We start from the raw sequence: 16995 nt of genomic DNA on the forward strand, positions 1-16995 counted from the left end.
AGGATGGTGACTGCTCCCCAGCAGCGTTCCTGGACATGCAGCCAGTCCCTGCTGTTGGCCTACACATGATGAAGTGGCTGAGCTTACAGTGAGGTACCTCCTTCCAGCCCCTACATCCCTTCTGTAGCTCTTCCCTGGGTCTCAGCTGTCTCCCCATGTTGTGAGCACCAAAACCAGCTCCCCTTTCTCTCTGTGGGGCAAACCCTCCTCTGGGATGCACTTTCTAGTGCAGCTAGAGGGTATCAGCATCCTTTGGGTACCAGAACCGAGCTCTGGAGCACCAAGCTCAACTCCAGCTGCTGCTTCCCAAGCTACAAGCCCCATCCTGCTCTGGTCTCCGCATGGGGCCAGAAGGGTGCCCAGGGATAAGAGGAGAAAGGAGAAGGAGTGAGGCCTGGAGGGGGAAGAGCTGTGTGGGGCCACCAGCCCCATCCCCAGCCCACAGCCACAGTATGGAGGGTGCTTCACGCTACAAGTCCCTCTGCAACATGCCAAGGGGTGTCCTGACCCCCTTTCCTCCGCATCTGCATTTACCCAGCAAACGGTGCTAATGATGTGGGCTGGTAGCCTTTATCCTCTCTTTGGGAAACCGGAACAGTTACAGAGATCCCAGGAATGCCTCTGCTATGGAGCAGGAGCAGTGCCCCTCCACACAGCAGTGCGAGGCTCTCACCCCAGATTCCCAGCGCTGTTCTGGAAGCCCAGCCAGGCCATGCAGCCTCCAAATGAAACCCACCGCTTTTGTTTAGTGTTTGCCACACTCGGTGATGAAACCATGATGGATGGTTTCATTGTGGTTACCAGCATGCCTGACTTCTCTTTCCAAACACACAATAGGAATATTCATTTACCGCTCTGACGACGAACGCTTTTATCCTCCTTATATAGTAACAGCTCTGCACAAAAGGGTGACTTTGATTAGTCACTGGCACGCTTCACCATCTCAGTGTACGTCCTTGTATCCAGCGGATTGCTCATGAGTGCTCTGAGCTTCTCTGATTTATTATCAGCCTTTTCCGACTGATCCCATCCTCGCTGCCACCCAGGCACCCCACCAGGAGGGACACAACATCACCCAGGGCACTGTGAGAGCATTGGGGTAACTCCCAGAAGGGAAAATGATACAAACCTGGGGTTGGTCCTTGAGAGGCTAAAGCATAAGATGCAGGATGGGGATGCAAGAGGATGGCGTTGGGGCCCAGAGGACCAACGCAAAGCGACTGTGCCTGCAAAGCCAAAGGTGGTGAATCCAAAGCGGATAAAAGGAAGCAATTCTTTTTCACTTTTTTACTTCGTGCTTAATTAGGCTGCCACAGGAAAACGCTGAGGCCAAAATTTAGCAGGATTCAAGGACGGATTGGGCATTTATGGGGATGAAAAAAAATACCCAGCTATGATAGCAGGTGCCAACACAAATTCTGGAAGGGATATTCAGCCTCACGCGTCAGGGTGTAAACCTATCCCAGCCCCTCCGAACACAGGGAGCTTAACACAGGGAAGATGAGCCACATATGCCATCACTACTGACACCACCTCCTCAATGCCTGGGCCCGCTTCCTGCTCCTGGCAGCACCTCTGACAAGGGCTCTGATTTCCCTTGGCAATTCAGCCCTTTGCCGGTAGCTCTCCAGGGCTCCGACCTGCTCCATCTCATCCATCCCCTCCCTTTGACAGCTGATAACAGCCTTGTCACGTCAGCCCACAGGCAGTACCTCTGGGTAAGGGTCTGTGAGGACCATGGGCATGTTCCTGGGTTGTGTGGCATCTTCACAGGGCTTCTTGCTTCCAGCCAAGCCCTTTGGTTCTCTCTCACCATTGACTAAATGCACCTTGGCCTCTGTTTTTGTCCCTCCTGTGCCCTGTTTCTGCTGGGGCTGGTTTCCAGCCTCTGTAAGGGGCTGCTCAGCTCTAGCATCTTGTGAGTGCTGCATGTACACAGGCATGGCCCCACTTTCATGGGCACTGCTCAGACGCGCCCTGGATCATGCCTCATGTACAGCCTTCCTCACCAGCAATCACTGTACTGCCTGCTCTTGGCCAAAAACCTCATTGTCACCCCCAACCCATGCGTGGCCATGAGCCTGGCATGGCTGCAGCTTAGGATGGGCTGAAACTGCCATGTTTTGGTACACAGGAGCTGCGCATGAGCATCTCCATCCCCACCAAGGACAGTGCCATTGCATCCCACACTGCTGACAGGACACCTGTGCTGCTCTCGTCCCTACACAATGGGATGCTCCCGAATCCCTGGCTGCTGTGAAGGATCAGAGATCAGCGTGACCAGAGGGGAGCCTGGGGCTATCCTGATCAGGGTCCAGGATCTCCAGTGCTCATCATGCTGCTGAGGGCAACCCCGCTGGGGTCCCTTGGATCTCCCCTCGCTGCGGAGCCTTGCACCCACCAGGGCTTCCAACTGGAGACATTTCTGGAGGGCATGAATCAGCTTTTCACAGCTTGTTAAAAATCTTGATCCTACCTCTTGTTTTCATGCCTTTCAAATCAGGAAATGAGTTTTACAACTTTTCCAGTGGGGCACAGCTGGTGGCCAGGGTCGTAAAGCTGAACTTTATAAATATCTCTTGTTGGGATCAGGAGAGCATTAAAAAGGCGCTCAGAGCGAGAAGGGAAGAAGCAAAGGCAATAGAGAAGCAAGGCAACCTCGGTGAAGACGAGCTCAACGCTGACCATGGCCATGCGAGCACAGAAGATGGGGTGTGCTTGGTTTTGCCTGCTGCTCTCCCTCCTCCTCCAGCTGCCGGGCTCCCAGGCCAAATGCTATTTCCAAGCTAAAGGTAAGCAGAGAGGTGAGAAGGGAAGAACCTGATGGGAAGAGGAGGCCTCCGCTTTCCCTGGGGCAGTGGGGCTCTGTGAAGGACAGGAGGGAGTGTGATGAGCTCAGGAGTGTGATCGTGGGCCAGTGACGAGTAGAAGGAGCAGTCTATAAACTACACAACAGCTCCCCAGGGCTCTGGCTGAGAAAAAGCTCGCTGGGTCATGGATTGCTCCTGGCAGGAGCCCGGCTGGGGCTGAGTGTGCAGCAGAGAAGGGCTGCCTTCCAGGGCTGCAGAGATGCTCAAATCCCAAGGGATGCTGGATATGGCCTCTCCTGGGAAGCAAGAGCTGCTTGCCTCTGCCCTATGCTGCCAGGGTAGTGGGGAGAGCTGCAGGGCATGGTCAGGGGATGATGGGTGGAAGCATCACCCTTGACACATGCTTAGGTATTCCATGCCTGCAGCATGGTGGAGAGATCATCAAGTGTCTTCTGTACCATAGGGTGGGTGGGAGGTCATGGCATCCCCCTGCCCCTCCTTCAGGGCACAAGGGGTGCTGAAGAGGGTCCCACTCACCCCAGGGCAGGCCCACATGTGCTCATCACCATTGTTTCCTTTGCAGCTCCCTGCGAGTACGAGGGGAAGCAGTTCTCCCTTGGGGAGTCGTGGCTGAGCACCAACTGCCTGCTCTGTACCTGCCTGCACCCTGTTGGCGTGGGCTGCTGCGAGACGTGAGTGAGGGGACCAGGGGTACTGGGGTGGGATACTGCGGTCATGCTGCCCTGCCATGGCACCTCTGTGTCTGAGCCTGGTGGGTGTAAATGCGGGGTGCCAGGCCCTGGGGAACAAGGGGCAGAGGTGGGCAGGAACCCATTGAAGTGCTGAGGGTGGCGGTGAGAGTGGGGTCAGGGGTGTCGCAGCACAATGAGATGCCCAGGAGCTATGGGGGAGTTGACAGTGCCTTCTCCTGCAGTACCCAGCACCCCATTGACTTCCCTGACTGGTGTGAAGCCCACTATGACTCACAGACGTGCCAGATCTCGGTGGTGCAGAAGGCCAACCCCAGCCTGCCCTGCGTGAAGAGCCTGGAGCATGAGTGGGGCTCACCCGGCACCCCCGAGCCGCTCATCAACAAGGTGCTGAGTGCAAGGCTGAGCAGATAAAAGCTCAGCAGCACCCCGTGTCCCCCTGGCATCCATCACGTTCCACACCTCCCGCATGCTCCAGACCTACCCCATCCTGTAGAGACATCACTGCTGCCACCTTCGAGGGAAACCACTATGCACACACTATGGTACTGAGTTAACATTTACACCCTAGCGCTGCCACGGTACGGCTTTGCTTTTGCCTTCAGCTCCCTGAACAGAAAGAGGCCCCCGTCCTCCAGAGATGCTCTGCAAACCATGGGAAGGTAGATCCTATGGGATCTCCTCCCAGGTGGGCAGGAAACCTCCAGCTACTAAGGAAAGAGATACAGGACCAAACACATCCTTGTGCTGTACTCCCACATTTAGCCTCAAGCTAAGCAGCTCCTTCCTCCCTCCCAGATCTCTGTCCCCCTGCACAGCAGCCACTGGGAGCTCACTGGGGAGCACTGTGTATGCAGGACCCACACACCTCAGCCAGCCCCTTCTCTGTCCCGCAGCACGAGGGGCACAACCCACCTCTGGAACCACTAACACCCCTGCTCCCACAGCTCCCAGGGCTGGAGGGGATCCCCAGCACTGCAGGCCAGCCCTGGGCAACACTGCAATGGAGCCAGCCCAGAGCGGGTGGCAGAGCAGGAGAACCACTAAATGTCTCCAGGGGACGCCCCATGCCCTGCTGCAGGGTGCCCTGCCAGGTTTCAGGGAGCTGAAGTTAATCCACACATGCCAGGATGGAGCTGGCCATCCTGGCTGCCTGCCCCTGCTGGTGCCATGCCTTGTGCTGCGCAGAGCCTTGTGTAGATGTTTCTGTTCTTGCAATAAAGGTATTAAACAAAGAGGACGTCTCCAGCCTTTTGACTGTTGTGCAAGGTGGGCTGGGTCACCCACTGGGAATGGAACCGGAACAAGGTGCTTGGGAAGGATGAGTTTTGCACATCTGGATTTTTATTAGACTTTCATTAATAAAGAAAAACTATGGAAGGGTTTGGTAGAAATGGGGAGCTGGGGGTTGAGCAGGGAGACCTCCAGAGCACAGCACACATTCACTCCAGCTCCCTAAGGATCCTGAGACCAGCAGGATGCCTTCATACCCAGGAGGGTGAACAGAGAACAGCTTGCTGTGGATCATCACTGTGGTGCTGCCACAGCACATGGCCACAGGGACACAGGACACCAGCACATGCTGGCAGCACAGAGCTGGCCTGCCAGGACCTACCTTCTCTGGGTGAGGGTAGGGTTGTGCGTACAGGACACCCCATGCAAGAGGCAGGATGTGTGCTGGGGCAGGAAAGCAGGATCCCACCCAGCCCATGCGGACAGACCTCTGCTTTAGGGGTCTCTCTGTAGGGGCACAGCCTTCACACGAGGGCTGGTATGGGGCTTCACTGGAAAAGCTCCCCTATCCTTTCCTTGGGCTAGGACTTTCCCTCTTGGAAGCCCCTCATGGGGTAAAGGCACGTCAGGCTGTTCTCTGGGCAGCAGACTTCTTTTTGGTGAGTGCTGGGACTGCACCTTCACCCAGGCAGAGAGGATCCAGCTCCCAGCCAAGGGCTGCAGCACAAGATACCACAGCAAGCACAGTGCTCCTCCACCTGCAAGCAGGACAGACTTGCCCAGTGACTACAGATGAAGGGGATATTGGGATGTGCGTCCTGCAGCACACTGGTGACAGTTCTACCTGCCATTCCCACCGGCAGCACATGCTTTAGCACCACAGGCCCTACCACCTCTCACCACCTCAGATGGTGATGGAATTAGTACTGGAGAACTGAGACACATAGGAAGCCAGGATGGGGTTGGTGGGAAGGACTTTGATGGGTAAATCCCAGCTGAAAGTGTCCACTTCCATCTGCTCCACCCCAGTCCAGGTGATGGCCTCTGGCTGGCTCCCACGAACCAAGCAGTTCCCCGCCGACTCACTGGAGGTCACAAACTCAAAGTGCAGCCTCCACTTCAGGGACACTGTGGGCAAGACAGGGGGTCAGCAGCCAACACCACAAGGGACAGGGACAGCAGCTGCCTCAGTGCTGTGTACTGGCAAGGGGACACGCAAATAAACCCGCTCCTTCCCCCAGGGCACAGTCCTCCTATGGGTACAAACAAGAGGGGGTCCCTTCCCTGGTGCCACTAACCAATGTTGGTGGTGAATCCCGGGGTAGAGCTGAGCGGGATGGGCAGGCTGAAGCTGCTCTGGGCTGTGTGAAGGCAGGCCTCCTGATGGCGGGCATGCGTGCTGAAGGACACGGGCTGCCCGCGCCGGCGCTGAAACTCCTCCTGGATGCTCTCCTCCGTCTGCAGGCTCACTGAGAACTGCAGGGCAATCACAGAATCATAGGATAATTTGGTTTGGAAAGGACCTTAAGATCATGCAGTTCTAACCCCCTGCCACACGCAGGGACACCTCACAAGAGATCAAGTTGCCCCAGGCTCTCTTCAACCTGGCCTTGAACACTGCCAGGAATGGAGCATCCACCACTTCCCTGGGCAGCCTGTTCCAGGGCCTCACCAATCTCACAGGAAAGAACTTCTGCCTTGTATCTAACCTGAACTTCCCCTGTTTCAGTTTGAACCCATTACCCCTTGTCCTGTCACTACAGTCCCAGATGAAGAGTCCCTCCTCAGCATCCTTACAGGCCTCCTTCAGATACTGGAAGGCTGCTATGAGGTCTCCATGCAGCTTCTCTTCTCCAGGCTGAACAGCCCAAATTTTCTCAGCCTATCTTCATACCGGAGGTGCTCCAGTCCCCTGATCATCCTCGTGGCCTCCTCTGGACTTATTCCAACAGTTCCATGTCCTTTTTATGTTGAGGACACCAGAACTGCACACAATACTCCAAGTGAGCTCTCACGAGAGCAGAGTAGAGGGGCAGGATCACCTCCTTCGACCTGCTGGTCACGCTCCTTTTGACACAGCCCAGGATACGGTTGGTTTCTGGGCTCAAGCACAGCTCATGTGAAGTTTCTCATTGACCAACACCCCCAAGTCCTTCACTGAAGGGCACTCGCTCTCACAACCTCAAGCAGCCCCGGTGCAAAGCCCCAGGACCTCCATTTCCCAAACAACCTCAGAACTGGAGCCCTTTTCCTCCTTATATCCCAAGGGGACCTCAGCTGGGTCCCACTAGAAACCCCACAACAGCCCAGTGGCACCCCAATCCCTTCTTCATCTCCCTCCTGCCTCTCCCCACAGTGACCCCGAAACCAGCACTGACCTGCAGACACGGGATGTCTCCTTCTGAGAAGCTGAAGGTCCCAATGACATCCTCTCCGATCTTATACACGGTCTTAAAGATGCAGAATGTCCCCACCTTGCCACGAGTGTTGCTAATGTTATACAGGTCTGTGGAGCAAGAAGGGGGCAAGAAGAGAGTTGGGGTAGGAAAAGGATCTACTTCATACACTGCTCTGGGTTAATCACAGAGCACAGCAGATGTGATCCCTGCCTCCTGTTTGGGTGTGAAGGACAGACCCTGGAGGCAGCATTCCCATTGGGAAATGCCTGCAGCAGCTGCAATACACTGGGAAAAGGGCCTCTTTGGCTGAAGTAGGAGCAGTCTGTGACTGGCCAGGAAGAGCCAGGGAAGAAACTGTGACCCAGGCAGGACCTGATGGAGCTGCTCCAAAGCCCCAGTCAGGGCTTTGCTTTGCCAGCAAGGGTTCTGCAGCAAGCCCTGAGCTGTGCTTCACGCCCAGGTTAGGACAGCACGTTCAAGAAGGGGATATGACCTACGCAGGCTGCGTCGGGAGGTGGCCACCATGAGCAGCTCTGTTGCCAGGTCTGCCAAGCGAGAGTCTTTCTTCAAGCCCTCCTCTGCTTCCAGGAAAGGGTTTGAGGGTGCAACAGCCTCATCCTGTGGGAACTGATAATCCTTGAGCCCTGGGGAGAAGGCAAGAGTGTTAGAAGGACAGGGTGCAGCCAGACCTGTGCCTGCAGGCAGGGCAGCACGTGGCCTTACCATGCAGCACGAGGACACGGAAGGGTACCCGCAGGAGCTTGATAGGGGAGTTGACACGCTGGCAGCCGATGGTCAGTTTGTATACGTACTTCACCGACTGTCCCCGGAAAGAGGGAGGCCCGTCTATGGGCAGCGTCTCGCAGTATGAATCTGCAAGGAGCATAGAGAAGATTGAAATGTTGCTTTCCAAGGGCAAAAGAAAGCTTCTGGAGCTGTTGCTCACAGGCTCCCTGCACCAAGGGCTAGCACCAGCAGTGGTGCTGAACTATGGACAGTGCCTGGTGCTTTCTATTGTCTCCTTTTTCCAACAGCATGCCAAGCGCTTCCCTGGCTTCCCTGCACCACCGCACTAATCCTCACATCACATGCACCGTCATCCAGATGCTGCTTCCAGCACATGCAACCACACAAACCAACTCTTCCGCCTCAAAAGAATGCGAAAGATGTAAAATCCAGGAACTCAAACACATAAGAGCTAAACTTGCTCATCACGAGTTCAACCTGAATTTGTCTCTGCGCACTTCCTTCGCACACTGCTTCCCCAACGTGGTCACAACGCTGCAGCCTCCTCAGGGCTCTGCTCCATGCGGCAGAGAGGTGCTGATCAATACCTCATGCCACTTTTGATACTGGCTTTACACAAACCCCAAACTCAGCAACAAAAATTAGCTTCTTCCTGTGTTTTCCTCTGAAGCACTAGATCTAAACGGCCAAGAAACAAATCAAGAGACCTTCACAACAAGTTGTGGTACATCCCACTTGACAGACTGATGACTTGGACCACAAAGCCTCTGTCTCTGAGACCTCTGTGATGCTGGGGCTTGGCTTAGACCACATTCAGCCCCCTCAAAGCCCCTTGGCCACCACACAAACCCCAACGCTTCTTGACACAGCATGAACACTTCTGCAGCTTTCCCAAACCACACACTGTGCAATAAGAAAGGCACAAACAGTGAACTGTGGGAAGCCTCCACCTCTCTGGCTTGCCCACCATAACACAGATACACCCTGCCAGAGGAAGGGCACCATCCTGCTGTGAAACCACAGATCCTTCCCCACCTCTGGCACATCCTAAACATTGAGGCTTAGATTAAAAGCTAGGGTTACATTTTCAAACATAACTTCTAGATGTAAAATAACAGGACTGGAAGGAAGAAAAAAGCCCATGCTAGCGTGTAGTATCCACAAGCTGTCACACCTTAAAACACAAGCCTGCCCTGCTGGACTGGGGTGCAGATCAAGACAACAACTGTCCTGACAGGGAGGAAAATCAAAATACTTCCCAGGAAGGAAGCAGATTGCTTTTAACCCCCTGTATCAAGCTTAAAAGGGTGCTCACAAAGACCTTCATGCCCAGTGAGGATAATCTGAGCAGAGACCACCACTGCCTGAGGAGGATGAGTGGCTTGCTACCTGGCACAGGAATGTCAAGATTCAGGAAGTCCCAACTTCTGTGCATATCCCAAAAGGAAGCACATTCCTGAAGCTATGGATGCCTTCCCTACCCACCCACAGTACCCTCTGGCTGGGCTCCCAGCTGTGTCCAGGCTGCTTCCATTTCCTCTCCTCTCTGTGATCCACTAAATATTTAAAGGTATTACAAAACCAGAGAGGAGGCAGAGAACAGCCACAGAAATTGAAGGCTTCAGAAAACGTTTGATGGTGACATATCTAAAGAGCTCAGCCTGGGCATTGTGTCAAAGGGATGGCAGATGAGTCAACTTCAATATACAGGCACTATAACGAGAGGAATATATTGGGGAATAAGCTGGTGAGCAACTGAAAATAAGGCCTTTTATCAAGAGACGGCCTGACCTCAGCTGTATGTGCCAGCTCTGGCTACAGTTTAATAACATAGTGCTCTGCTGAAGCAGAATTAGGATTTCTTGGGTTGGTTTTACTATTTTTTCTTTTATTTTTTGCCTTTGCAAACTGCGCAGCAAAAGTCAAAACTTCTGAAAAACAGGAAATGAAGAATTAAGATACACACCCACACAGCCTTAACTCTGCCTCCACGGAGCTGGCAGGAGCCCCCAGGAATGCTGTGCAGGCATGCCAGATGCAGTCTCGCGTGAGAGGAACAGCTCCACAGGCTGATGGGATTGGTGTGAGCAGCCTGGCAGAGCCAGGGCTGTGATATGGGGGTTTCAGCACTGAAAAGCCCAGTGCCACACACTGCAGCACCACACAGCCAAGGGGAAAGGCTGTAACATACAGCCAACGAAGCTCAAACTGTTGGAAGAGTTTGTGTCATTTCTATGGAGGGGCATCCAAGTGCAAGGCAGATGCAGGCTGCTTGTGCCAGTGTCACACACACACAGTACAACACCACTGGGAAGGAAAGCACAGAGTATCACCAACTTACCTGGGGCTGAACAGCTTTTGCCTGCAAATCCAGCACACAAGGAAAGACTCTCAATCCATCCCAGCCACCTGGAGGTGGGACTGTAGTCACCAATCTGTTCTCCCAGAACACTGGTGAGCCAGCCTGAGATGCACAGGAAAAGGGGCTTCCCCCTGCTCCTGGGGAATGGGTGCTCCAGCCTCACACTGGCAGCAGCAAGGAGCACAGGAGAATCCCAGTGAGCCTCAGGCCAGCTGAGGTATTTGCCACCTTTCTTCTTTCAGAAAGCACAGCAGACCTTGTCTGCAAAGTGGCAGGGCCAGCTCCTTTCCCCAGCACACTGCTGTACAAAAGTAAATAACCAAACCTGCTCAATCTGCTTTGTAGTTTAGGAGACAGAGCCCCAGATAGCACTGCCCAACCCCACTCATCACCTACCCAAGCCTGACTGCTTTCACCCTGTCCACCTTTCCCTCCAGTCAGGGCCCTTCAAGCCTAGAAAGGCAGAAGAACCCAACTTCAACATCAGCATGTAACAGCCTGCAGCTTCTTGGTCTCACTTGCAGCTTTGCTCCCCAGAGCTCAATGCTCCAGCGGAAACCCTCCACCACAGGCAGTGCCTCTCTGCTCCCTTTGGTCTGTGACTTGAGATGTCTCCATCAACCATTCCCTAGAGATGGCTGATGCAGCAGATGCCTAGGACAATCTGAGGCAGCTCTCCATGTGCAGCCTGCACTGCCCAACTGTTACACTGCTGCTGGAATGCAAAGGAGATGCCACACGAACTCACATGCTGGGTCATGCAGTCACTGACCAAGAGACAAAAACACATACTTGTATTTTCATCACTGTCTGCTCAGGTAGAAGCAGTTGCCTGGAACAACAAAAACGAGTGGCTGCAAGCTCCTTGTGAAAAGGACGAAAATTTCTCTAAACAGCAAAAGGGAAAGCAGTAATGAAGGAGAGCTGAAAGGGGACTCACTGGAAGGACACCACTGGAGGGCTCTGGAGACATGGAGTGCTTTGACCAGAGAAGTGCTCACTTTTACAGCAGAAAAACTACAAGCAGCAGAAGACTGTGGTCTGAAGAGGAAGCACAGACTTCTGTGCTTCACACTCCAGTGTGGCTGAAGAAATAAAGGCGAGGAAGCATGGGTGTGTGTAAACGTTCCTTCAGCTGCAGACACATATTTCAAAATGTTTTATGCCCCACAGCTACACAATGGACCTGTGGCAAAGGCCACAGGCCAGGGGCAGGATGGAGGGACATGTTGCTGTATGCAGTGTTCGTATAGTGGAGAACAGACTATGGGTGAGGCAGCATGCTGTTCCTCAGCGCTCACACTCCCACCAAAGCACCTTGGTTTAGGAAGCACCAGGGTCTGCCACTCAAGCACTCAGGTCTGCAGAGCCAGCTTTGAAAGCGGGGCTCACCAGGGTCAAGCAGGGGAAGAGAAGGCAGGACTCACAGGACTTTGACTCCCCCGGGTCCAGTCGCAAGTCGCAGAAGAGAATCTTTGGTGGGGTGGACAGGATACACTGACCCCGCTCTCCTGGAAGAGAAAAAACACATTAAAGCTGCCCAGCTTCAGGCTGCGACCAGGACAGCCAGACTAGGAATGGGGAGAAGAGGGCTGAGAAAGAAAACACCTAAAGCCCCAGTCAGATCATTAGACATTCCCAGAACACCTGGACAGACAACCTTCCAAGCTTTTGCTTCAAGGTATTGTCACTTTTGATCCCAGTACTAGCAAGCTCCTGCAGCAGCCATCGCCAGGGAATTACACATGGAAAACAACACGGACTGCCCATTCACTTCTATGCATTCTGCTCTCAAGAGACACATTAGAGACTGTTAGATTCCTGCTTGCTGCGCTCTCACCATCCCTACCGAGGGTTACAAAAGTGGCACGCACCTCTGTTGGGCACGAAGACTGTCTCATTCTCTGCCTGTACATCATGCTTGCTGCCATCAGAGGGAGGGAGTGCCACCCGGTTCTCGCTGGCGTGAAACTGGCAGTGAATCTGGGCACTGGCCCACGCCAGCATCTCACTGGGAAAAGAGAAGAGCAACACTCATGTTTGTGCTTTAAACCTGGATTGCAGGAAGCATGAACTGAGAGAAGAGCAGGTCTTTCTGCTCAGCTCCATGTGGGACTGCTAGCCTGGGAGAAAGGACTTGCTTCACCATCACTGAAGCCACTCTCACAGTCCCACTCCAAACAAGCCTTTGCAGCAAGCTCAAGATGAGGTGCTGACACAAAGCCACTTCCACTCCATCTGCTGACAGGAGTTTCACCCAAAGCCTGGCTCTGGGCCTGAAGGCTCTTCTTCAGCAGCAATATTTGCAGCCTGAGCCACAACACCTGAGGACAGCACAGACACCCCTGCCCTGAGAAGCCCACTGTACATATGTGGCAGAAGACAGCCACCAGTGCAGGTGAGCAGCCACCCCTTCCATGGGGACAGAGGTGAAGTGTCCTGTGCAGAAGGTCACAGGGATCCTCCAGCAAATATGCTGAGGTGAAGCATCTCAAGATCCGGTCCCAAGCCTTACTCACTGAATCATCTTTCTCATCACCCACAGCTTGGGACTGGCCACAGAGTGCACTCTTGAGAGAACACCTCTACTCATCATGCATCAGCCAGGCCTGGCAGAGGGCTTTTAGCCACAAAGAACTGAATCCCAAGCCAGAAGTGACACACAGAGCAGTACCCCAAGGCATTTTGGTAATAACAGAACCATCAGGGAAGTGGGCAAATTCAAAAGCAACAACTACTTAAAACCTGGGGTCATCTGCCCCTGCCCACAGTACCCAGTGCTGCAAGCTCAACACTCCCCAGGGCAGGCAGGGCACAGACGTGCTCCCTTTGCACAGCACCGTCCCCCTCAGGAACACCAATTTCTGTCTCTGTCAGGCCATAGGACGACACTTCTGGGTCCTTCATAAGGACCTATTTTCTCCTCCTGATGCAAGGGACTTGCTGATGGCTGTGGTGGAGGTAAAGGTGTCATTTTACCCCTTTTCTGTTCAGCCACAAGAACTGGCATGAAAAGCAGTGTCATGTCCTGGACCCTGCTATGATCACCAGCGATTCCACAAGATATTTCCCCTGGCAGTACAGATGCCTCTCAGTTTTGAAAACACTCATCTATTTTATTTCAATAGCAGCAGAATTTTTATTTTGATTAGCCAATGTATGGTTCCTCTGGTGTTTTCTAACACCACTACCTGATTAGTAAGCACTGACACTACTTCTAGGTGGCACAGGGATTTTTCGTGGCACACAGGTATCTCTCAATGTGACACATCAGAGCAGTTAAACGTCCAGACAAACCAGAGGGAGAGGTGTGCTGCATTTGTTTCAGCTGACTAACAATGTGTTATTTGATCTTCTGTATGTGCTGGCTGCCTCTACACAAACACGTGTTGGTTACTCTACCCAGTTACCTCTAACCCCACAACTGTCATCCTGTATCTTCAAAAGCACCAGCATGACTTTTCCATAAGGGCTGCCATAAGGTTGTAAGGTATCTGGGAACATATATGGCAACAGAGAAAAAAAAAATCTTAAGAGACAATATTCACTAATTTTATATAGGGCCATGAATATATTTATATATATTTTATATATAGTCCATGAACATGCTGCAAGGGCTGGATCAGCTCTGCTCTGGAGACAGGCTGAGCGAGCCGGGCTGGTTCAGCCTGGAGAAGGCTCCAAGGAGACCTTTTAACAGTCTTCCAGTACCTAAATCAGAGCTACAAGAAATCTGGAGAAGGACTACAGGCTACAAGGTCATGCAGGGACAGGACAAGGGGAATGGCTTTATGCTGACAGAGAGGAGATTTAGATCAGACATTAGGAAGAAGCTGCTCACTATGAGGGTGCTGAGGCACTGGCACAGGGTGCCCAGAGAAGCTGCGGCTGCCCCATCCCTGGTAGTGCTCAAGGCCAGGCTGGACGGGGCTTGGAGCAACCTGCTCTAGTGGAAGGTGTCCCTGCCTGTGGCGGGGGGTTGGAACCGGATGAGCTTTAAGGTCCCTTCCACCCAAACCATTCTGTGATTCTACAGGCTCAGCACGATTACATTACCTTCAAATTCAAACACTGTCTTTTGACTCTTTCCCTCCCCCCACCCCCCAGTATTGCCTGACAACAAACTGCTGGATTGGTTTCATTTTTCTAACCAGACACCCAAACAAAATTTGCATGTTCTTTCCTACCAAACACCTGGTTGCTCTAGCCGACAGGGTGCAGAAGGATCCTGTGCTGGTGCTGAGGTCACTTCCTTCCTCTCTCACCTCCCCCTGTGGCTCCTGTAGCCCACAGGGGCCACGCTTCACACAGCCTTTGGGCAGAAGACCTTTGTTTCTTGTATACCACCACCAGATTAACTTCCTGGCATTTACTGACTGTCCTTTAGTTCTGTCCCTACACTTGAAGTGCGTGCTTCTCGGTTCCACCACCTCCACCACAGCTTCTGACAGCCCTGAAAGCTTCTAGTCCCTGACAGGTCTATCTGCCTTTTGCAGTGACTGCGCTTTGGTCTGGCTCCTGCCTTTACGCAACCCACATTCTGTAAATTGGTATTTGGTGTTGCCACTCGTATGACTTCGCCAGGTCTCCTCAGTTTTGGTTGCCTGCTTCTTTATTTTAAAGAGTTTCCAAGTGGCAGTTTTCTGCAGATCAGGACACAGCTGAAGTTCCCAAATGAAGCTTCTGTAACTGCACTGTGAACCTCCAAAACTGCTCCACTTGCAGTCTCACATGTGTCAGAACTAGTCAAAACAGCACTGCCACCATACAAGATGAAACTCTGGAAAGGTAGACATACATCACAGCCGAATGTGAAAACTGAATTCAGCACGCAAAGTGAACCAGGAAGAAAAAGATGAAAAGTTGAGAAAGGCAATAAACAAAGAAGCCCTACGGCACTAATACAAGACACCGCTTTGCTGCTGCTGAGGCTGCAAGCACTGGAAGCACGCCCACCAAAACAATTACGTGTGAAATATGTGCAGGTGGTGAAAAGACGCTGAACCTGACAGGTCTGAGAATGGACACTTCCCAGGGAGGGCTCAAGATGAGAAAGCACTCTCCACCCCTGGGAGAACCAGACAAGGCCACACAATCAGCGGACATGGATGCTTTGGGTGACTACTTACGACGTGGAGTCACCCACTGTGAGCCAATATAGGAAGCTTCCTTACTGTCACGTTTCCTCAACACCTCTTTCAGGCACAGCAATGATAAGGGGAGATGCAGCAATCAAATGCTGGGCCACAGAAAATGCTGCCACAGAAGGCTGCCTTTTTCTGACTATGGGCAGTGCTTGCCCCTCTGCCTGCCAGCTCTGGAGGCAGGCATCGCACTGATGTGCCAGCACAATGCTGGACAGAGAGAGCACCTTCCATAAACATAGGAAATCATGACATCTGGAAGTTGCTCTGTGAGACTGTCACCCTGGTGTAACTAGATATCCCACTTTGGCAGCCTGTTTGGCTTCATTTTCTGCTGGCAACCCTGTCACTGAGGGCTCATCTGAAGAGCAGTTAAAAGCAACTTTAACTGCATAGCTTTTTTTCTTGTCTCTTTCTTGAGGGCAGAAAACCAGAGTAATTACCTCAGTTTCAGCCCTGAAACAGCAATGGTACAAAGCACTCTTAAGGGAGTACTGCAGGCAGGGAAGTCACCAGTGGCTGAGCTAGCACCACTGTCCCACAGAACAGCCATGACATTTGGCCGCTCAAGAGGGAGGGAATGCCGTCCCCTTTGGAAGCACCCAGGCAGAGGCAAGGGCTCACTGGCACAGGCTGCCATACCTGCTGGCAGACGTAGATGAGGCTGATAACGGGTTGGTGAAAGTGATCACACACTCCAGCACCTCCCCTGCCAGGAACACAGGCCCACGGCCCAGCTTGGCCAACACTTCAATCATGGCTTGGACAGCACTGCTGCACACCTGCCAAGAAATAAAGGAACAGTGGGCATGGAGACAGGGCTAGGTGGTGTGGCAGAGAGGGACAGCAATAGCCAGGTGCAGCATGTGCACACGGGGAAGTCAGGGAGAGCCCCAATTCTAAACACGTACAGAACACAGACATTTACAGAGGTGAGAGACAGCTCTGGCCTGGCACACACATACATACACACACATGCACCACTACCCCTCCTCACATGCACAGGGAAGTTAGGGAGAGCCCCAGCTCTAAATATGTATAGCACACAGACACGTACTGGGGTCAGGGGCAGCTCTGGCCTGGCACACACAGACAGACATACACACTCCTCACACACATGGCAGGGGGGAGAGCAGAGACAGCCCCAGCTCTTCACTCACACACGGAAACCAAGCACAACCCTGGCCATACACACTGTTATACACCCCCTGCCTCAGCCCCACAGAGACTCAAGGGGGCCAGTACATACTGAGGGGGGTTCGGGCCAGCCCTGCCACCTCAACCCAGGCGGCTCAGGAGCGGCCCCGACAGCAAACGCACGCACTTAAAACACCCACCTGAGGGGTCGGAGACACAGCACCGCACCTTCCCCGCAGCCCTAGGCCGCTCCGCACTCCCGGCCCCGCACAGAGCCACCACCGCTTCAGGCCCAGCTTCCCCTCAGCTCTTCCGACCTGCTCGGCGGCGTTCGGGGCCTTTTCGGCAGCGTTCGGCGCTCACTCGGCACCTTTCGGGGAGCGCTCGGGAATTCTCGGGGCGCGCTCGGGAACTCTCGGGAACTCTCGGGCGCCGCTCAGCAGCGCTCGGCCG

The 16995-nt window shown here is 53.4% G+C and overlaps 2 protein-coding genes across 3 annotated transcripts; one reads left to right on the forward strand and one right to left on the reverse strand.

Annotated features, from left to right (window-relative positions):
* The first annotated feature begins 2212 nt into the window (after nt 1-2212).
* On the forward strand, nt 2213-4755 carry MSMP (microseminoprotein, prostate associated). 2 transcript variants are annotated; one of them, XM_061477195.1, is made up of 3 exons: nt 2213-2792; nt 3394-3502; nt 3745-4755. In XM_061477195.1, the coding sequence occupies exons 1-3, from the start codon at nt 2687-2689 to the stop codon at nt 3932-3934; spliced, it is 405 nt and encodes a 134-aa protein (XP_061333179.1). In that variant the 5' UTR covers nt 2213-2686; the 3' UTR covers nt 3935-4755. The 2 variants fall into 2 exon arrangements, with proteins under 2 accessions (XP_061333179.1, XP_061333177.1); XM_061477193.1 differs by lacking the exon at nt 2213-2792 and having other exon boundaries at nt 3154-3502.
* Nucleotides 4756-4844: 89 nt separating this feature from the next.
* Nucleotides 4845-16972, reverse strand: RGP1 (RGP1 homolog, RAB6A GEF complex partner 1). The gene is made up of 9 exons (XM_061477191.1): nt 16743-16972; nt 16048-16187; nt 12136-12272; nt 11689-11772; nt 7876-8025; nt 7650-7796; nt 7132-7259; nt 6052-6229; nt 4845-5881 (listed from the first exon to the last, which is right to left on the reverse strand). Exons 2-9 carry the CDS (start codon nt 16161-16163, stop codon nt 5658-5660), a joined length of 1164 nt encoding a protein of 387 aa, XP_061333175.1. The 5' UTR covers nt 16164-16187; nt 16743-16972; the 3' UTR covers nt 4845-5657.
* Between the last annotated feature and the right edge of the window lie 23 nt (nt 16973-16995).

This window comes from Pezoporus flaviventris, unplaced genomic scaffold (assembly GCF_033815535.1).
Source record: "Pezoporus flaviventris isolate CSIRO_AGI_PZ_B2104156 unplaced genomic scaffold, CSIRO_AGI_Pfla_v1 ptg000100l, whole genome shotgun sequence".
In the NCBI taxonomy this organism is placed as follows: Eukaryota; Metazoa; Chordata; class Aves; order Psittaciformes; family Psittacidae; genus Pezoporus; species Pezoporus flaviventris.

Coding starts and splice junctions, on each gene's coding strand:
- MSMP (XM_061477193.1), top strand. CDS start 3,237: ATGGTGGAGAGATCATCAAGTGTCTTCTGTACCATAGGGTGGGTGGGA. Junction 3,503..3,744: donor GGCGTGGGCTGCTGCGAGAC/GTGAGTGAGGGG, acceptor CTTCTCCTGCAG/TACCCAGCACCCCATTGACT.
- RGP1 (XM_061477191.1), bottom strand. CDS start 16,163: ATGATTGAAGTGTTGGCCAAGCTGGGCCGTGGGCCTGTGTTCCTGGCA. Junction 12,273..16,047: donor TCATCTACGTCTGCCAGCAG/GTATGGCAGCCT, acceptor CTCTTTTCCCAG/TGAGATGCTGGCGTGGGCCA. Junction 8,026..11,688: donor CCCGGGGGAGTCAAAGTCCT/GTGAGTCCTGCC, acceptor TGCTCCTTGCAG/ATTCATACTGCGAGACGCTG.